General features: G+C 48.8%; 1 protein-coding gene across 3 annotated transcripts in view; it reads right to left on the reverse strand.

Moving 5' to 3' along the window:
• Positions 1–22,452, reverse strand: part of INTU (inturned planar cell polarity protein) — a 1,700,152-nt gene that overhangs the window by 74,159 nt on the left and 1,603,541 nt on the right. For all 3 annotated transcript variants that reach the window (XM_069631109.1, XM_069631111.1, XM_069631110.1), the window contains exon 14: positions 20,090–20,279. In XM_069631109.1, the coding sequence (XP_069487210.1) occupies positions 20,090–20,279 (190 nt within the window). The remainder of the gene's footprint in view (positions 1–20,089; positions 20,280–22,452) is intronic.

Below are 22,452 nucleotides of genomic sequence, written 5' to 3' on the forward strand. Positions count from 1 at the left end.
AACAGAGGACACTACGGAATCTGCGAACCTCTGACGCTAAAACTGGGCATGAAGGGCAAGCCAGCCCCCCACAGGAGACACGTGGATCCGAAGGGGCGCATCATGCCTTCTTTCCTTCTGAGGCTGGGGCGGAGGAGGGGGACTGAAAGAAGCCCTTGCTCCCCTCCTTCTGTTGCTTACGCCGGTGCTGACTCAGAGAACGGTCTGGCTGTCTTGACCTTTGTTCCTGGAAGCCTCGAAACACACCAAAGGCCCACCCCTTGTCGGAGCGTTGATGCGACTGGGTGTAGGTCTAGGGCTTGGAATTTGTGAGGCTACATGAGGACTTCTTATCGAGCTCCTCATCAGTAGTGGAATGGAAGAGGTCGCATCCTTAAATGGAAGATCCAATATACGTTCCTGGACAACTGGGTTGAACTTGGTAGCCCGTAGCCAGGCAGTTCTCCTCATCTCTGTGGCGATGCAGATGGCACAGCCAGAGGTGTCTATGTGCGCCACAGTGGACTCCATTATATCTTGTTCCACCATTTTAGCTTCTGCCAGCCCCACCTTGAAACGTGCCTGGCTCTGCACCACAAGTTCGGGGAGGAAGTCAGCTATTTCCCGCCAAAGCCTCTGATTAACGGCTGCCAGCATGGCATCTGCGTTAGATTGACAAAGGTCAGTGAGGCATTGGAATAAACCTTTCCATACGCCTCCAAGATCTTCTACTCCTTACCTAGAGGTGCCGAAGACGAGGTGGCCGAGGAAGACTGAGGCTTGGAGTTTGGTAATGCTGTGGCGATCACCGAAGAGCATGGTTGAGGATGAGCCGACAGCAAGAGTGGATCCTCCTCCAACTGCCTGTACTTGGCATCGAGGTGCCGATTGATAGGCTGGGCCGAATGGAGTTTCAGCCATCCCTTTTTGGCCAAATGCATTGGTATCCCCGTTCTAGCCACAGGGCGTAGAGTGAGGACCTCGGTTAGGACCCCACCTCCGGTTGCTCCACCTCGGGTTGTGGAAGCCCCAAGTATATGGCCAAACCTGAGAGCCGTTCGTGAAAGGCCTTGGCTGAGGATGGCGTGTCGGGGTCCGCCTCTTCATCTGTGTCCACTAGGGTGTCCAGCTGGTCCGGTGCGGGAGGAGGAGTGCTGTGCGCTGAAGGCTGCAGTGTGAGAACCCGAGCCGTTGGCTGCTGTGGAAGCTGGCGTGGAACCGCCTGAACTGTGGGAGGTAGGGGAGCAGGAATTGAAGGACCCAGCGTGAGCAGCAGGTCGCTTCGCGGAGGCCTGCGGCGCAGGAGCAATAGGAGGAATGACTATAGGCACCGGCGGTGGGGCCGGAGGGAGCATGTTCATAATCACATCCCGAAGGATGGCCCCCATCTGTGGAGACCTCAAGAGTGAGAGGAACTTTTAAAAAAACCTGTCCTCACAGGCCGGTGGGAGGTGGTATTGACAGAGTAGTGGGTGGCTGCTGGGGCCTGCGCGTACTCTGCCTAGCTGGTTGCAGGGTAAATCTGCCCTGCGACGCTGATGGATAAGCTATTCGCCACATACCTGGTGAAGACCAGTCCCACCTTGAAACTCTTTCACCCACCTTCTCCAAACAAGGGGGCGGTATCGGACGAGCGGCTGTTTTGTCTGGCGTGGCAGCCATTTTGTCGGCTGCATGTCACGTGCCAGCGTAATGGTGCTTGCCTCGCTGGGCCCAACCTCCTCCAGGGCTCTTGGCGGTGGAGGTTGAGGCCTACCTTGTACCTCAGGAAGAGGCCTGGTAGACGTATTGCTCTCGGCTGTGTTGCCGGTAGTGCTGCTTACAGGCACTCCATCAGACATTTGTCCGGTAGGGTATAGCCCCTCGGGTGGACACCTGGTAGAAGAACTTTGCGGTCCCTCAGCACTGTCTCCGGAAGGATCTAGTGACTCTTCGGCCTGGCGGCCAGTAGCTGAATCAGCCTCGGGAGCTGTGCTTGTGTGAACACCTGAATGGTCCCTCCCGCCCGGACGTTTCCTCTGTAAGGAGTCGCCCTTGCGGGGTGTGATGGAAAACAGCGGCCCAACCATGGGCCTTGACTTGTGTCTGACGAAGTTCTTGAAGTCCTCTGGAGGTGACTTCTCGAAGAGCTCCCTCCACCAAGCAAACCTATTCTACAGAGCGTGCAGTGTAAGCACATCCCACATGGTACAACCCTCCCAGCCGTGATCAGGATGCGCCAGGGAGGAGCGTGGTGCCAGAGGACCGAGTCCCTGATTAAGACCAAAAAACAGAAGACAGAAGACAGTATCTGGGGAAGAGCGTGTGGATGCGGAAAAGGAACAGAGGAGTGGCGCCAGAGTCAGTCCAAATTTAAAGGGGAAGAAGATTTTTCCTGGTGAAAAAGGTTCCGTCTCCCGTCCCTAGCGAGGGACGCCCATGCAGTATGGAGGAAAGGGGACGGGACGTAGCAGTATGTGTGGATACGGTTTTCGTACTTCATTTTTTTTTTTTTCTGTACAGGTGCTACCCGAACATCGACTGCTAGTGTACACATACCCAGTAGTGTGTGCAATTTCTACCAGAAGTGGTCCGTGTATTTCCAGCACCCATGTCAAGTGCTGTTGGAGCATACTTTTTAGCTTGTCGTAAGCGTGCCAACGATGAGCAACCTTTGCAGCCAACAGTGGAGAATGAGCTGGGTGAGCTCCCACGTCCCAGACAAAGAAGACACCCAAATAAAGAGCGTATATATCGCGCCAGGGTGAATTTGTTCAACGCGTCATCCGAACACATCCTTCAGCTTTACCGGCTGGATGCTCATGCAATTTTGTATTTGGTAGAGCTAATAAAGGGGGAGCTAGAAGGAAGCACCAATAAGACCACAGCTATTCGACCTTTTGTGAAAGTACTGCAGTGCTCCACCTTTGTGCAACTAGATCGTACCAGGGCACTGTTGCAACGGCAGCAGGGATGTTGCAGCCAAGTTTCTGTAAAATTTTACAAGTGGTTTTGGCTGCACTGTTACAGCACATAACTAAGTTCATTACTTTCCCACTTACGGCAGTTGAGTTTGCCGCTGTGAAGTGTGGGTTTCTGTAACGCTCACCTGACTCCCACGGAGGCGCTGGCCTGGTTCGCGCTGCTGTGACCTCTTCTAAGGTGATGCGCAGGGTTCGGAAGACGGACTGGACCGGCCCCCAAATCTGGCTAGTCTGGCTCGCAGAAGTATCCTTCTATAGGTGAAAATAGGGGATTAACTGTCTGCGGGGTAATGCAATCGGCCTACCACTTTCCCCTCTCACCCTCCTCGAAACCCTTCTGTGATTCCCCGAAGCGTTTCACCTTAGGGTCTGGAAGGACAAGCTCTCCATCCTGCTTCTGATGCAGGGGCGCGTTGATATCCAGTTACTTCACTGGATTTTCGGATTGGTGAGAACCAAACTTGCTTGGCTTCCAGGTAAGTTTTTTTGATAAGAGGTTCCCCTTGTGTCCATGCATTAATGTACTAATGCTAGTGTATTTTTCCCCATAGGGGCCAGGGTACGGAATGCCGGGGAACAGGCACCGACCCGAGATGAGAGGTGAAATCCTTGTAGAAATCAGGTAAGTCTTTAATGAGCGTTTTTTTGGTAATGTCTTTTCATTCGCTCATTAACGCTGATGTCTCTTTTTCCCCTTAGGGGCCGGGGTCCGGAAATGCCAGGATGCGGCGCGGACCCGAAATGAAGAGGGAATGAATCAACAGGTCAGTCTCAACATGGAGATTTAGCTTTCCTTATTCCCTTCTCTCTCTCACCTTTTGTTCTTGTCTTTTTCTCCCTAGGCGCTGGGGCGTGACTGCGAATCCGGATGATCGCTGCTGAACATGGAGGCACCCTGTAAAGGTGAGTGGAATGCGGCGCTGCAGCGATCAACGCAATGAGCTTTTAAATAAAAGTCTTCCTTTTCAGGATTGTCGGCAAGATGTCTCCGGGATGCGGATTTAGCAGGTAAGGACTTTTCCTTCTTCTGTTCTCTTCTTCTCTTCCTTTGCAGGTGATCCAGGATGCTGGCAGGCGTGGCAGAAGTCAGGATGCAGGAGCAGACACGGTGAGCGTCCCGCTGCTAGATGCAGAACAACGCGAAGCACGTGTGGCTGTTCGGGTGGGGTTTAAATAGCCTTGGAAGAAGTTCCAGGTATGTATCCTTCCTCCAATCAGGTATGTATCCTTCCCTGACCACGCCCGGATGGTAAATTAGTCCCACAGGTAAAGTAGTTCCTTTCAGGCCTCAAGGAGGCCGGGATCCTGCAGCATGGTCTGCATCAGGTAAGTGCACCCAAGCACTCCCATAATGAGCCTGGGGCCTATGGCGCCAGGACTGATGTCTTTTATGAGCCTGGCGCCATAGGTGCCAGGACACTGTCCAAAGGGCCCCTATATGGGGTTGCTGGGTCCTTCCTTGGGGACTGGATGTCCGCTTTCGGGGACGCAGGACTTGAACCGGCTCCCCGGGAGCGGGCATCATGACAGTTTCTTGCAATATCTGGGTTCCTCAACCTTGTATGGGCAATAGAAAAACAAAATTGAGGTGTGCCAGTGTGGTGAGGCGCTGGGTTAGAACTAAATTTGAAAAGACAAACTAAAGTCAATGAGACCCTTACAAACCAAATAAGATTGGGTTGCTGCACGAAAGAGGGACCAGTAGTCACCTCAAAAACTGCTAATAGATCCAAACACTTGAAAAATGTCCCCTCTAAATGATTGCGCAGCCCTAAACGAATGGTAAATGTCCTATTCAAATTGAATGTGTAACTGGACAACAAATACAGTGAAACAGAGTCCAAAGCAATAGATTCTTCAGTCAAAAAAACGCTGTTGAAACAGATTTTATGAGTTGATGCAAAAACAAGACTGCCGACACGTGTTTCGACCCAAAACAACGGGTCCTTTTCAAGGCAAGACGTATGTTATTCAAACTGAGTTGGAAAACCCAAGCCCTCCTTAGGGGCAGATATATGGGCCAATTGATTTTCCTCAAGAATATAAACGGCAAATAACTGAAGCAGTCTCTGTTACCGATACATTGTGGTACATTCCCAGAACATGGGAGTTTGTTCAAACGTTGCAACTGTAAATTCACGGGCTGATTCCCCACTGTGGCCAGAGTCCAAACGCTTCACAAAATCAGTGTTGTGTATGGGCAATAGATTGCACTCATGTGCGCATAGTACCACCCCGTGAAAGGGAGCAAAAGTTTAGAAATCGGGAAAATCCACTACTCACTGAACTTTCAGATAAGATGCCGTGCAGGTTTGCAAGTCAGTTATTGCTATGCCAACTTCCCTGGGTCTGCACATGATGCATTCATTCTGCGTAGTAGCAACTTGTCTGTGGTAATGAGTGGCGTGTCGGCAGACAAAAGCTGGCTGCTTGGGGCTGGAGCATACCCCTTGAAACCATGGCAAATTACACCAATATTGAATGCAACCACTGCATCTGAACAGAAATATAATACAGCACATATAGGGACAAGGAACACAATAGAACAAACTTTTGGCCTCCTAAAAAGTCGTTATAGGTGTTTGCATGGGTCTGGAGGGCATCTCATTTATTCTCCAGCCAAAGTTTGCAAAAATGTAGTGCTATACTGCATAATTTAGCCATTTAACACAGACTACCCGGGCCAGTGGATGGAATATCAGAGGAGGAGGTCCCCCATTACCCAATGATAAGTATGAAGACGATCTGCGTAAAGTTTGTAGTGATGTTATTGCCAATTTTTACATGTGACGCCACTGGGCAGTTGTCATTGCAAAGTTTCAACATAATTATGATAAAATAGATGAAATGAATGATTGTGCAACATGTGCAAAAATTGGACAACACACATTAGTGCCATTGAGTTTGAAAGTTTATTGACAACTGTTAACAAATAAAGTTTGCTCAGTAAAAGTTTGATCATGAACATTGGTGTCCTGAACTGCTTTATGTTAAGTCTCCATTATCTCAGATGAGCCATCAGGAAATGGTCCTTTTGCACACAACTTGTCCAATTTTCATCGATGTTGAAAGGTGATTTGTAAACATGTTCAATGAGCAAGCCTGGTCATAAGTACTTTTCCTCATCAGCAACCTCTTCTTCACTGCTTAAACTACGGTCAACAGTACAAAACTGTTTAATTAAATTAAATAACCTAAGTTTGCCAAAACATTTGCCAATATGTTCTCAGTTACTGCTCTTTCTTAACATGCTTACACTCTCACTGTGGCCGACTGGGCAGTGCAACCTCATGCGCTTTGTTGCTGGTAGAGGTGCTAGAGGAACTGAACGATTCCACTGCTGGATTGTCTTCTGGCAAAACTGGCACAGCCATGCTGGCCGTCAACAGGGAGTATCCGTTTTCCTGCACTTTCAATAGATCGGTCAGTGTTTACAGGTACAATGCATTCCCCTTAACTGTGGCACTGCACATTTGCACTGCCAGCGTCAAAACATTCATGATTTCCGAGTTTTGTTTAAGCATTTGAATGTACATTTCGACACTTTTGCCCACCACTACTGCCACAATATCAATTGATGAGCACAGTGTGCTTATGTTTCGTTGTATGTCATTCAAGTCATCAGTTACACATGCCATATCCACATGTGCAACTGAATTCCCCTTCTTAATGGTACACCTGAGTCTTCAAGTAACCACGCATTTGCAGGAGTGCCACAGTTTGTTTTTCTGTGGTGGCAAGGAGACGGTAATCATTGTCCATGGGCAGACCTGTTCTTCCACTGGGCTCCTCAAGCGTTAGTGGTGGCTGGGGAGCAGGGTGTCTTTCACAAATGTGTGCTACATGGCTAAATCCTCCACTACATCAGCCATGTTGCCTGCATTACTCTCATCCTCGAAGTACTGATACAGTGTAATATCTGTATCCCCCTGATGCTCATCTGATGTTGGCAGATTTTCTTCTCCTTCAGGTAGGTTTTTCATAGACTCTGCCAATTAAGTATCTGCACACAAAGACAGTATGACAAAACCACATTACAACAGGCCCATAGCAGCAAGCATGGAAAGTAATCATAGAAGTGCACAGTGCAGGAACACAAATACTCTCCTTCTAGAGCACTCTGCTTGGCCTAATCCAACTCTCTTGCCCTCCTCCTTTCTCTTCCCCAAACTACTGAACTACTGAGCTCGCTGACTGGTTCGTTGGTGCATATCCAGACCCCTACAGGTCCCAGGCTCCCCCACCAGTCCTGTACTTGCCTTCGGGCCTCTGACTTTGCTGCCATAACTGCATTATCCTCCTCCGAAGGAGCAAACACTTGGCACTTAAGCCTGGCCCCTGCGGGACTAGGCGCACTTGTCCTCCTCCCGCTCCCTTGCACTTCCTGTCTCGCATGTCTGTCTGTCCGCTCCTTCCCCGGTTTCCCGTCTGTAGCCATGACTTGTACTGCAGTATATTGGACCGTATGTTCATTCCCCTGCCCCCCTCTCTCATCTCACTCTGACACTTTCTTGCACTAGTAGATATGCCTGTGGCCTAGCATGCCAATTATTATTGTTTGATCATTCAACGCCTAAGAATGCCACCTGTAATCCCTTGCTTCCTTTCCTGCCTTGACACCCTGTGAAGCACTTCACTTGTGTAGAAGTGCTTTACAAATAAACAATTGCAAACACAATTACCTAACATCGCGGAAAAGGCATGCTGCTCGAAGGGACACGAACACACACCCACTGCACATGTACAGTACACAACACACTCGTGATTACCTCTAAAGATGTCAAAGGCACACAAAAGTATGGTTTCTTTAAATGCAGACCAGATGCCCGCCACACCGCAAATAATGATATATTTATAAGTGGCACAAGAATATGTACTTATTGGTGTTCAGTGTGTCCATGCGTCCCACACCCTCTAGGATTCTAGAGTCCATGATGGCAAGCACTTTTAATTCTGTGGGTGAATAATTGGGGTCAAAGGGCGATCATCCACCAGTGCCCTTGCTGTGCTCTTTGCTCTCATGATACTTCTCGCAAACCACACATCATACCACCTTTGTTTAGTTTCTTCAACCATGTGCAAAGTATTGGAAACAGCATTCACTTCGGTGGCAATGCTTCCCCAAAGGCTATTTTTCACAGAAAGATGTGTCTGGTGTGCCATTGCGTCAAATTACACTCTTTCATTGGTTATTAGTTCATCCACCAGAACACCCAGGGCTGCTTCAGTGAACTTTTCCTTCCGTTTTTGGCCTCCACTTTGCGCTTCCAAATCTTGCCGAGCCATCACAATACTACCCTCTTTCACGACCCACACTGTAATGGCACCTTCCTTTAGGTCACGTTATAATACCTTGGCAAAAGTGAAAGTTGCTTTCTCCCCTCCTTGTTATGTTATGTTATGTTACTTGGCATTTATATAGCACTCTATATATCATTGGTATGATCTCAAAGCGCTGGTAGGTTTAACGCCCTCGGGAACTGCAGTTCTGGTCAGTAGAGAGAGATAGTGTCATAGGGTGCGTGGGTGCACCGGTTGTGTGTGCAGCTGATGTAATTGGAGGATGGTAGCTGCATCCTAGTGTTAGGTGTGGTGTTGAAGATATCAGTTGGATGTGTGCAGTCTGGTGGGTGGACATCCAGACTAGGTTTGGCTGCGTTAGGCCTGAAGGACTCTTATGTGAGCAACTAGGCCGGAATGTCATGGGATAGCTGCGTTTTATTAGGGTGATGAGGAGTTCATGGGTTAGTGTTTATATGTGAACAGCTAGGCCGAATTTATCAGGGGTATAGCTGTGTTCTAGTTGTGTGATGGTGTATAGTAGAGAGTAGGCGTAGTGATGTGATATGATATGATGGTTCATCATTAAAGCGCCCGAGACCACTTCCATTCCATCCATCCCATATATTTTTGAATACAGTCCATTTATTCCATAAATCAATTAAAGCGCCCAAGACCACTTCCATCACTTCCATTTCATTCATCCATTCCATCCATCCATTAATTACATTTATATACATTCCATTCATTCCACATGCATCAAGCCATCCATTCATTCATTCCAAATGCATCCATTCTTTCCATCCATTCCTTCCATACATCCATTCCACACATCCATTCAATCTATTTCATCCATTCCATAAATTTCCTCCTCCGTTTAATCCATCTAATTCCATCCATCCATCCATTCCATTCACCAATGCCATATGCATACATTCAATCCATTCCATCTATCAATTCCATATACATAAATTCCACATGCATCCATGCCATCCATTCATTCCACATGCAATCTATTCCGTCCCATCCGTCCGTCCCATCCGTCCATTCCATTCCATCCACCCCATCCATCCATCCATCCATCCATCCATCCATCCATCCATCCATCCATCCATCCATCCATCCATCCCATCCATCCCATCCATTCCATCCATCCCTCCATCCCTCCATCCCTCCATCCCTCCATCCCTCCATCCATCCATCCATTCCATCCATCCAATATACATACATTCCATCATTGTTCAGTGTTCAGGGATACGGTTTTCTATACCCCAATCAGTGGGCGTATTCATTGAAGACAAGGTTGGGAGTCTCATTGTGTATTTAGTCATTGGGTTGTTGGAAGCTCAGACGCATCTTTAAGGTTGTTGTTGGTGTTATGGATAGAGCCATGTTTTTAGTAATTTGCGGAATGTCATAGTCTTGGGTGCGCGGACCTGGGAGCATGCGCTCGCCTGACTCCACCCACCGGCGGCACGCCTCAGTCCCCTTTTCGACTGGTACAGGCCGATTTCACCAATGCTCCTGAGTTTGGATTCAGCCATGTAATACCACACGCTCTTCCCCGGATATTTCTTCTATCTTTTCTTTGCAAACAGGTACTTGGTTCTCCAACGCCATGCTCCTCCCCGGCGCATGTCGACTTCAGCGGGCTACAGCAGGTGTCCAGCGTGCGAGGGGCTCTTCCCTACATCCGATCCCCACGCCCTTGGCCTCCACTGCCTTGGCCCAGTCCACGGCTGGGAAGGTTGTACCGCATGTGACACGCTGACTCCATGCGCACTGGAGAACAGGCTAGCTCGGTGGAGGGAGCTCTTCCAGAAGTCACCTCCGGAGGACTTAAATGACTTTGTCAAACATCGCTCAAGTCCCAAGACAAAGCCTCCATTTACCATTGCATCCCGTAAAGGAGAGTCCTTCCCAAGGAAGTTCACGAGCGGGAGGAACCTCTCAGGCTCTCATACAAGCACACGTACCGCGGCTAGTCCAGCTACCGGCCTCACGGCAGAGGGGTCTCCGGATCCTTCTGAGGTCAGTGCTGAGGGACCGCAAGGTTCTTTTACCGGGGTTAAACCCGAGGCGCAACGCCCTAGTACCAGCATTATGTCCGAGGGGGTGCCTGTACGCAGCACTATCGACACTTCTGCCTGAGGGCAATACCCCTTCCAGGCCTCAGCCTGAGGTGCAGAGTAAGCCTCATGCTCCAACCCCGAGAGTCTTGGACGAGGCTGGCCCCGGTGAGCCAGGCACCACAACTTCGGCACGTGGCACGCAGCTCGACAAAATGGCCGCTGCGCCAGACAAAATGGCTGCTGTTCCAATGCCACTCCTAGGAACGGAGCGGGTGGAGGAACGAGTCACAAAGTAGAGTGTGCCCCAGCAGCCGTCAGCCACTCATTCAATACACCTGCCACCTCTTCAGCCTCCGAAGACAGGTTCTTCGAAAGGTTCCTAACGCTGATGCAAACTCCTCGAATGGGGGCGATCCTTTGGAATGCTATCAGGGTCATGCTCCCTCCGGTCACTCGGCTGGCGCCCATAGTCATTCCTCCTATGGCTTCGGCGCCTCAGGCCCCAGTGCAACTCCTGCTGCCCCTGCCGGCTCCTTCGATTTGTTTGATTCTGGCTCCCCTACCTCCCGCAGTACAGGCAGTTCCGCCCCAGCATCCAGAGCAGCCACCGGCGCCGGTCTCCACACCACAGTCCATATCGCCCAGTACTCCACTTCGTCATCCGGACTCTCCGGACCCTCAGGTGGACACAGATGAGGAGGAGGACCCCGACACACCGTCCTCCACCAAGGCTTTCCACGAACGCCTTGCAGGTTTGGCAGAATATTTGGGCCTTCCTCAGCCTGAGGTCGAGCAGCCTGAGGAGGGGGTCTTGGCAGCAGTCCTCACCCTAAGACCCCCTACCAGAACGTGGATCCCGATGCAGAAATATGTTGCTGCCCTGGCCAAGAAGGGGTGGCTCAAACCACACTCAGCCCAACCTGTCAATCCGCGCCTCGACGCAAAGTATGGGCAGATGGAGGGGGATACACTCTTGCTTTTGGCTCATCCACAGCTGCACTCCTCAGTGATCGCTGAAGCGTTGCTCTATTCTAAGCCTCAGTCGTCCTCGGCCACCTCGTCCTCGGCACTGCTAGGCAAGGAGGAGAAGATGTTGGAGGCATACGAGAAAAAGCTGTACTCCAATGCCTCCTTGCACCTGTGTCAATCCAACGCAGATAGCATGCTGGCAGCCGTTAACCAAAGGCTTTGGTGGGAAATAGTGGACTGCCTCCCAGAACCTCTGGCGCAGAGCCAGGCACGCTTCAAGGTGGGCACAGGAGAAGCCAGGCTGATAGTGGAGGACATCATGTAGTCCACTGTGGCTCACATTGATACCTCTGGCCGGGCCATCTGCATCGCCACGGACATGAGAAGGACGGCCTGGCAATAGGAAACATATTGGACCTTCCATTCAAAGGTAGTGACCTCTTACACTCCACCACGGATGAGGAATTGGATAAAAAGAAGAACAGCTCACAAACCACAAAGTCTTTATCTATTCTTACTAAGGCCATGCCCAAGGCATACACCCAATCTCATCAATGCTCCGACAAGGGGTGGGCATTTGGAGGGTTCTGTGTCTTCCAAGTACAGAGGTCCAGACAGCCTGACCGTTCTCCTAGTCAGCACCGGTGGAAACAACAAAAGGAGAGGGGGCAAGGACTTTTTCCAGTCCCCCTCCTCCGCAACAGCCTTAGAGGGAAAGAAGGCATGACGCGTCCCTTCGGGTCCATGTGTCTCTGGTTGGGGGCAGGCGTGCATTTCACATGCAATTTTGGTGCCAGAACTTTTCAGACCCCTGCATCCTATCTGTAGTCTCCACGGGGTACCGCGTACTGGTCCCTTCCTCTCCTCTCTCCTCCCTCCTCCCCTCCTCTCCCACAGATTGGGACAGCAACTCTGTTGGCGCAGATCCGGTCGCTCGTCAAGAGCCAGATAGTGGAAGAAGTCCCAGCCTCCCAGAGAGGATTGGAGTTCTATTCTAGGATTTTTGCCATACACAAGAAGAACCAGGCTGGCCTGAGAGTTAGGTTGGACCTTTCCACCCTCAACCTCTCCCTTCCTCTGCAAAAATTCAAGAAGGTTACGCCAGCACTCATTGCGGACACACTGGTCAGGGGAGACTGGATGTGCTCCCTGGATCAGAAGGACGCATATCTACACGTCCCGATTTGGCAGCCACATCGCTCTTTTCTGCAGTTCAGGATCATGGGCTGCCATTTCCAATACAAGGTGCTACCCTTTGGCCTCAACTCAGCCCCCAGGGTATTTACCAGGTTAATGAAGTCAGTGGCCGCCCTCCTCAGGGCTCAGGGCCACCACGTCTACCCATACCAGGACGACTGGCTCGTCTGGGCCACATCTCCAGAGGTGGTTCACCATACCTCCTCCGCATTGATGAACACACTCCAAGACCTGGGGTTTACAATCAACCTCAAGAAGTCTCAGCTGCAGCCTACTCATCGGAGCTTCCTGGGCCTCATCTGTGACACAAGCTCCTAGAGAGTCTTTCCCTCAGAGGACAAGATCACGCCATCAAGAGAGCCACTGCTCACATCCTCACCAGGGCAGTGACCTCGGCCTGGTGGTACCAACACTTTTTGGGTTTAATGGCAGCTGTCCTATTGGCCGTACCCCACACAAGACTCAAGATGAGGAGATTACAGCTACACTTCGCAACCTCATGCACTCAGGAGAGGGGCTCCCAAGCGGAGCCGGTCACCATTCCTCCTTTTTTCCTCTCAGACCTCACGTGGTGGTCCGTGGACAGCAACCTGCGGCAGGGGAAGCCCTTCCGGCAGCTGGCACCCCATGTCACCATTACTACGGACTCCTCCCTAGAAGGCTGGGGAGCCACTCTTGACAGCCACAGCATCCATGGAGTCTGGACTCGGCAGGAGCAGGAGTCCCACATCAATTGGCTGGAACTGAAGGCCATCTGGCTGACAAGGCCTTTCTTCCTCTCATTTGGGGCAAGGTAGTGCTTATCCAGACAGACAACTCCACCAGCATGCACTATGTCAACAAGCAGGGGGTACCAGGTCCTCTCCACTGTGCAACCTAGTGATCAGCATGTGGGAATGGGCAACATCTACCTCACGGCCCTCCACCTCGTGGGGGAGTCCAACCTGGAAGCCGACAGGCTCAGCAGACTGGGAGAGGCCAATTACGAGTGGCAATTGAATGACCTGGCACTGAAGGAGATCTTCCTCAGATGGGGGCACCCCCAAATGGATCTTTTTGCCTCCTGGGACAACAAGAAATGCCAGTTCACCCCTTGGCAGGGACAAGGCCCCGGCTCCCTGGGCGACGCATTCCAGATACAGTGGAAAGGCATGACACGTACGTCTTTCCACCCACACCCCTGGTCCACAGGGTGATCTGCAAGATAAAGGAATCTTGTCACCTCAGCATAATTCTGATAGCTCCATGGTGGCAGGCGAGACTGTGGTTCTCCAGGCTTCTCAGGCCACCCATTCACCTACCGGTGGGCCCAACTCATCTCCTGGCACAGCAAGGGGGTAGAGTAGTCCATCCCCGCCCTGCACAAACTAGCCCTCGCAGCGTGGTTCCTGAGCAGGTCACGCTCAAACACTTAAGCCTCTCTCAGGCTAACCTAGAAATCATTAAGGGCGCTAGAAGCAAGGCTACTAGGAGCCAATATAAGAGTAAATGGTCTAGGTTCTGTCATTGGGCCGACTCTAAGGAGATCCTACCCTTTAAGTGCACTTTGGATGATGTGCTCTCCTTCGCAGCACACCTTGCCCCCTCTGGCATACATGCGGACACATGCCGCACCTATTTGGCAGCCATAGGGTTTACAGGAATTCGGAGGAGGGCGTCTTCTCCTCCTCCAACCCGGTGGTCAAGCGATATTTGACAGGCCTCCGCAGACTCTACCCGCCTATAAAGAAACCACACCCTGTGTTGGACTTCAGTGTAGTGTTGGGCGCCCTGGCGCACAAAGCATTCAAGCCAATGGCGTCTGCAGACATCAGGCTGGTCACCATTAAGACAGCTCTGTTGGTGGGCCTCACCTCTGCTCACAGAGTCAGCGAGATCCAGGCTCTGGTGGCATCAGAACCCTACACTACCTTTCACAAGGACAAGGTGGGCTTCCGAACGCACCCCGAGTTCCTTCCCAAGGTGGCCTCCTCTTTCCATCTCGATGAGGAGAAAGTCTTACCCACTTATTTCACCGACCCCAAGGATGAGCCTCAGAGGGTCTTGCACTGTCTGGATGTCAGAGGCACACTGAAGTACTATCTAGACAGGACCAAGGACTTCTGTAAATCTGACGCCCTGTTTGTCACCTTCGGTTGTCAAGGCCCGGTTATCAGGCTTCCAAGCTCTCAATTGCGAGGTGGATGGTTGCGGCCATCAAGGAGGCCTATGAGGGCCAGCACAGGCCATTTCCAGCTATCCTGCATGCCCAAGCGGTCAGAGCCAAGGCCAGGCCATTGCGTTCCAACGGCATGTTCCGTGGCAGGTCATCAGCAGGGCAGCCACCTCGGCCACCCCTTCGGCTTTCTGTAAGCACTACTGTTTGGACGCTGCCTCTAGGTCAGACTCGGCTTTCGGACAGGTGTTTCTAAGGAATCTGTTTTCTTACGGAGGGTCTCCTCTCCACCCTAGGGCCACATTATGTTGTAATCGCCCATACAGTATGGAGGAAAGGGGACGGGATGTAAGAGTAATTAATAGTTACTCACGGTAGTGACTAACATACTCTTAGTCCATAGTCCCCTTTCCTTCATACGTCCCACCATCCTCTCCCCTAATAATACTGGTGTCATTAAGCAATGTTAAATATTGTTGGCGCGTCAATGGGGACTGAGGAGTGCTCCCAGGGCCGTGCCCCCAGGCGCCTCTAAATTTAAAGGGGAGGAAAGTTTTTTCTGGTGAAAAAGGTTCCGTCTCCCGTCCCTAGCGAGGGACGTCGATACAGTATGGAGGAAAGGGGACTATGGACTAAGAGTACGTTAGTCACTACAGTGAGTAACTATTAATATATATATAGCAGCTTACAGTCTTTAGAACTACATATGTGCTTCTAATGCTTTTCCCTTTTCCCAAGTGCAGCTGTTCTTCAGAAACTTTTCCACCACCAGCGGCGGATATGATGAAGTCAGGGCCAATATACATTGATGTGCCGGGCCACATGGCTTCAGTGCAATTTTGTTGCGCACTCTTCTTGCTTCAGGAACACTGCTTCTTTAGAAGTTTTTGTATTTTTTGCTTTGCGATGCCAAATATGTCGAAGTCTTCGGGGTTTAAACACAATATCGACTGCAGGCGTCACACGCCTATCTTTGATCCGCATAAAATATGTCTCTACTGCATCAGAGAAGAACATTGTATGCAGGACTGCAGGTTTATGCCAGTAGATGCACCCCAAGGCACATCAGTAAAGGGTGGCAAAGCTCTTCACCTTTCTCCATATGGAGAAGGATGATAGTTGAACCAGTTTGTGGTTGCCGGGCGCAGATTGTTGAACCGAAGCACAGTCACTAGTTCAGTAGGACAAAAAGAAGCAGCAGCACCGCAAAAGGTCCATGTCACCTGGCGGTTCATCAAAACACCAATTCTCTTCTTCCAGAGAGAGGAGTCATCGCTCCAGGGTCCCCACAGGTACCTGTGGTGACCCAATCCTCCAATCCAGAGGAAGGGTAAGCCTTTCAGCTGAAGATGATGGATATCTTCAGCAAAGGATTTCACCTGGGAGCCAGTAGCACTGATGGAGCCGACAGACTCCACAAAAGTCTGCAACCGTATGCCCCAGTTCTCGGCGAAGGCTGCTACAGGAGAGGACCTGTCGCTGTTCTTCACTGCTCCATCTTCGGACATTGGTCTTCCAGCTCCAGGTCCTTCCTCCACGCCACATCCAGCACTGGACGTGAAAAGGTTCCTCAGGAGTATGTCCCGCTCCCTGTGGGCGCAGTTATGTCCCGCATGGAGGACATTAAGGATGAGGAGGGTGATCCCATCCACTTCAGAAGGGAAGGCATCCATGTGATTCCCTATCTGAACGACTGGCTCGTCTGAGCCTAGTACCCAGTCCAGGCATAAGTACATTTCTACAGGACTTGCAGCCTGTTGCACAGCTTGGGCTTCCCCTGAATAATTTAAAAAAGTCTCAGCGTTCGCCGATCCAGTCCATCGGGTTCATCGGGCAGTCTTGGGCACTTGTCTGGGCAGTGCCTTCCAGCCTGAGGATCGAGCAGCGAACATCGCAAAAATGCTAGATTTTCTCCAATCACAGTTAAGAGCTACTGCCTCAACTTTTCTGTGCTTGTTGGGTCTTATAGACTCATGCATTATTGTATTGCCAGAGGTCAGGCTACGCATTAGGTCGCTGTAGTGGCTTCTCAGTTGTCAGTGGTTTGAGTTCTGGGGATGCACCCAAGATCATCTTCAAGTCTCAACAAAACTGTCCAGAGACCTGTGATGATCATCCCTGAGAGACAACCTGCTAAACAGGTGTTTCGACAACCCTCGCCCCAACTGACTTGAGTCACAGACGCATCCCTAAAAGGCTGGGGGACTCACCTACAAAACCAGATGGTGAGCGACTTATCAGAATGCCGGGTACACCCGGTTTTGCTCCATTTGCTGGCATTGGGCGCAATCAGGCTGGCCCTGGCCGCTTTCCTCCCTTCGGTACAGGGCAAGACTGTACTTGTCCTAACTGGCACAATTGCCATGGACGACCTCAACAAATGAGGCAGTGTGGGATTCTTGCCTCTGTGCATAGAAGCAATGAGACTGTGGTTCTGGGCTGTGGAGAACAGCGTGTGCTTATGGCGGCTCATATGGCTGGCAGGGAGAATGCGATTGTGGTTGCATTGAGCAAATATACTTCGTCTGCCTACAAGTGGGATCTCTGTCAGGAGGTTCTGGTGTTCTCCCATTGGGGAACTCCTCAGGTGGACCTCTCTGCTTCCAGTGTGAACAGGACGTGCACGTGGTTCTGCTGCTGGGAATTACACAACAGGGAGCACTGGGGATGCTTTACATGTTCAGTGATTCTTCAACCTGCACTACGAGTTCCCACCGATCCCCGTTGTACATCTGGTTCTCAGGATGTTGCACTTGCTCGGGCCAACAATTAACTTGATCACTCCAGAGATCGGAGCTCAGAGAACATGCTTCCCAGATTTGCTAGAGATGTCCATATGCCCTCCCTGGTGCCTTCCGCGGAGAGCAGACCTCCTCTGTCAATCGGAGGTGCGAATCTTGCATCCGACACGCTATACCCTGAGCCTTCATTCTTGGCTTCTGAAAAGTTAAGGTATAGTGAGTGGTATTTGCTAGAGGACGTCCTAGACATGCTGCTCTCTGCTAGGAGGCTTGCCACCAAATCCATCTATGTCTGCAGGTGGAATATGTGTTCATATATCAAGCTGGATCCTTTCACTTGTTCCACATCCTTTGTTCTGGATGTTATGCTCTCTTTGGCTTCATCATGCTGCAATTTTGGTTTTCAAGAGGACCCTGGAGCTTGTTGTTCCAGCAAAGGACTTTAATTTTGTGTTAATGATTGGCGTTCCATTTAAGCCTCCCCATTCTTTTTTGTTAAGATTGCTCACTCTTAAGGTGATTTTCCTGGTCATCATCACTTTCACTAGATGAATATGTGCTCTATAGGCATTGCCAGGTAAACCTCCCTTCTTGGTATTCTCCAAGTAAAAGGTGACATTTTTTAGTAATGCCATTCTTCCGCACAAACGTGGTCTCTGATTTCCATCGCTCTCAAAAGATCCATCTTCTTGCCTTTTTCCCTCTGCCTCACCCTTCAAAGGCAGAGGAGCGATTCCATCGGCTGAACATCAGCTACTATGTCTGTTGGACAAGAGAGGCCAGAAAAGATGACCAGATTATTGTTGGTTATGCCAGTGCCCGTGCTGTGACCAAACCGGACCCTACCTGGTTATGCGGTCCCTCATTGTCAGAGTGCTAGGGAAAGAGGTGGAACTAAGACCTCAATATATACTGGCGCCGATGTCATACCCTGCATGGAGCATTAAGGGGCTTTGGTTGGGCTGATAAGAAGCTGCACTGTACCCCATGGCAGCGGAAATGTTTCCGAACAGCAGCTGGGCTGGGAGATAAAGAGGAGGAATCCACAGGAGGAACATCCATCAGAAAGAACTTTACAGAAAGGGAATGTGTTCATCTCCTAATGAATGTGAAAACTACAAAGATTACTGTAAATGAATCAACATTGAACACCCAGGCCCCATGGTAGCTTTCATCCCTTTACAGGAGTTGTCCATAAATACAGTTGTATAGCCCTTTGGCATGTTGTTAATGATATGTATGTAATAGTAGTGCTTCCATGCTCAACATTTCACAGTGTATCCATTGGCAATCTACGATCTGAAATGAGTTATTAGTGTTTCCTTAATCTGATTGGTTTATGGATGTAATTGATTTTTATATAAAAAAAATTCTTTTGCATTTCAGCTTGGGTCTTAAATAACCCTTAAGTGTTCAGAATGGGGTTAAATTCAACTCTGGTAAGGGAAGTAGGGTAACACTTGTGCCCCTTAGTTGAACATCAATAATGAATAGTGAACAACCATTCACCTTGCGCAAGGTTCAATTAAGCAATAAACCCTGACGGGCGGGGGCTTTACTGGGCCAGATAATGCCCCAGGCAAGTTAAAAGCCAGAGCAAAACAAGGGCTTTAACGTTAGCCCCGGGGCATTACCTGCCCATTGAAATCCCTCGCCTGGAGGGGTTTATTGCTATGCGTATTCCGGCACGTTGTAACAGGATGCTAATAGTTCTTTTTTCAAAGTTGATAAACTGTGTGCTTGCCGTTTCTCAACTTGAGAACTACAATGCAAGATGGCCACCATGGACTGGGGAGAAGGCAACTACAAAAAGTCCCTTCTCCCTTTCCACGGTGGCCATTGCAGCGACAGAGCTGCGCCGGGAACACAGTGTGTTCCTGGCACCGGCGAGGGACAAAGGAGTGCAAGGTAAGTGGGGAAGGGGATAAGGAAATTGGGGAGAGGGGAAGTAGGGGATAAGGGCACAGGGGCATAATTACCTGATTGCCGGCGGAGAAGATGGCAGCCTCCTGCTTCCGAGGAGGCTCGGAGCAGAGTTTTTACCATGTGATAAAGCCCCCGTTCTGAACCTCTTAATTGGCTGGGAGGCCGCCACCTTACCCATGCAGTGTACTAATGCTGTTTCAAAGTAGGCACCTTCATGGTAAAAGGCTATCACATCCAATGAACACGTTTTTGATTCTTTTTAAAAAGTATAGTGCGGCAAAACCCTTTCTCCAAGAGCTGCACCTTCTCCTGGATCCTTAAACTGTAGGCAAGAATATGTTGACGTTTTTGACAACTCTTCTCAAAACAAAATGCTTAACCAGATCTGTTACTAGTGCTGTACCAAGTAGCTTGGTTTTACAATAAGCTATACTATTTAATCATGATTTGTTTTCCAAAAATTGGCAATAGAGAACCGTACATATTTAATTTATGCTGATCACGTGAAATAAATGGCCACGTTTTTAAGATCACGGAATAAGATTTTTTTGAACTGCGACAGTCTATATTTTTAGCCAGTTCAGGTTTTTGCAAAAGTATGCATTTGGAACTAGATTAAAGAATGGAAATTGAATGTGTACAACACAAATTCACACAAATGAGATACGTATAATCGGCAATACCATAGCAATTGTATCCTTTTAGTGACAAAACTCTGTAGGAAATGGAGAGAAAGCTAGACAGTTTAGAGGGAAAAAGTAAAATGTTAATCCAAACACATGAAAATATGTCCAGTTTCCTTTTTACCTCTTTGGTGATTATCTGCAGGAATATGGAGCGAATTGAAAGACAGCAACGATGGAAATTCTTAATTAGCTGAGGGTGAATAGAGCCACTGAGCTGTGCTACTTCCCTGTGGGTTGGAGAAATAAAGATTCCTTGGAATGTTTCCAGTGTAATATAGTGGAAAAGGGTGTTGTCAGGACCAGAGGTAAGCCTGCAGAGCAAAAAAAAAACATGAATGTTAAATAACAATCCATCCCTCCTTCAGTCAATCACCGTTGAGCTACCTAAAAAAATGTAATATTTACCAATGTAATACTGAAATGTTACTTAAAATTGTTATGAATACAATAGGTAATTTTAAGTGAATTATATCTAACTAAACACAAGTGTGAAACAACAGATATATGGATCTTTGTTTCACCATATAAAAGGGAACATTCTTTACATGTAATAGTAGTTTTGTAGCTTGTATTTGTTTTAGAGTCACAAGATTTGCACAGTCCATCAACTAGTGTTTGGCCAAGAATACTAAACATTTTTATTTGAAAATGAATGTAGGTGTTGACGGCGGGAGCGGATCAGCAACAGGATCCATGGACGATGAGTACATGCTACCGAAACTTCAACTGCTAGTCAACGCCTCCTAATACTATTGATTTTCACTTTTGTATTTGTAAAAACATTTCATCTAATAAATATCCATGGAAATTAAACTAGACATAGTTACATATCTAATTCTATAAACTCTTAAGAGTTGTCTCATTGTACAGATAAGTAGAAAATAGGTTTTAAAAACAGTTATGGTTGTTACCTACAAAAAAATTAACTCTACAAAAATTGGGAACACCAACGGTAAGGTAGAGAAACTTTGTCCAAATGAATTATTCCCCTAACAAAAGCAACGTCCATAAGACTACAAATAAAACCTTGAGTCACAGTTCAACACCACTTCAGAAAACTATTAGTGAGGTAACATCTATACCAGGGTTCTGCAACCAGTAATGATTAAGATGTTTTTAAGAATGACTCCTATGATCCCTCACCATTGACTATGTTGGTTAGGGCTGATAGGTGCTGTAGTTTAAATCAGCAGGCAAGCCAAAGGTTGCAGATCTCAGATCTTTACTTCACAAAACTCACTTTTGCTATACTAATGATGTAGGGTGAATTAAGAAGATTTCACATGCCTAATATGCCATCTGCAAATGCATGTGTTTATGGTGTTCCTGTCTTATGTACATTACGTGCTAGTCATAGTTCTATAGTGTTGTGATGCAGTGTTGGCATCTGCACATAGGTCTTCTGCACTGTCGTGTAACAGTTGTGATAAGCTAATTTGTTGTCTTGTGATTGTGGCATGTTTTGCACAGACTTATAGTGTGGTGCTGGTGTGCATCGATGCATGCATAATCCGCAAATCCATTTGTGAACGTGGTTGGTCTTATGTGATGAATCCTGCAGAGTCATCACTAAACCCCAGCCTAAAGTTTGCTCCCATGTGGCCAGGTGAAGGCAGCCGCTACCTCATCCTAACCTTGGGGGTGGTAACATGGGATCACATGGGAGGAGAGGGCTGTCAGGGGGAAGTGGGGACTCCATTGGAGAGGCGCGGTATTCATCCTCTTCTGAGAATGAGATTCCCCTAATACCCAACTATCTAATAGCATGCTGTCAATGTACAACTCCCTCTTCAAGAACTACCCGAAACACAAAATATGAAAGCCAGCATAAAAGTCGTACATTGGGGGTTCAAGAAGTTAATATCACAATTTCAAATTGTAATGATTCTGCCTTATGTAGAGGTTTAAAACCCAAGGGTAAACCATCAACTCTTAATAACCTCCCATAAACTTGACAACTCTCAGCTAGCTAATCATATTAAAAAAAAACATTATGGACTTCAGTTCCATAACAATTGGGGTACTGGGACGAGGAAGAGGGACTTGAAGAAGCACAATGAGCAGTCTATTTGTTGTGATAGAAAGCCCCGGAGCGGAACGTTTAAATGTATAAATAAGTTTCAGGTGCAGGAGACGAGAAAGGAAGGAGAAGTTGATTGTGCAGTAGTTGCAGCAGCAGGATTACGTGCGGGAGAGGCTGTGGAAGTAGAGAAAGCTTAAACATGCAGAAAATGCGCAGCGGGAAGCAACTCTGAAGAAAGCTACACCAGAGATCACACAGAGCTGTCACGGATCCTCTGAAGGACTGCGCGTATCGCAGCAGTCAGATTGAAGCCGGCAGGAGCATAGAAGGAAACAAAGCGCTATGTAACAGCACCCACAAGTCAGCTGGAGATTCCAAGGCATATCAGTTAGTTGGCCTGAAGCAGTTGACTCCTAGGAGCTCCGAAAGAGGCCGCTCGGTGAATTTGATTATTTTGAATA

This window comes from Ambystoma mexicanum, chromosome 6q (genome assembly GCF_040938575.1).
Source record: "Ambystoma mexicanum isolate Mex_15411 chromosome 6q, UKY_AmexF1_1, whole genome shotgun sequence".
Taxonomy (NCBI): domain Eukaryota; kingdom Metazoa; phylum Chordata; class Amphibia; order Caudata; family Ambystomatidae; genus Ambystoma; species Ambystoma mexicanum.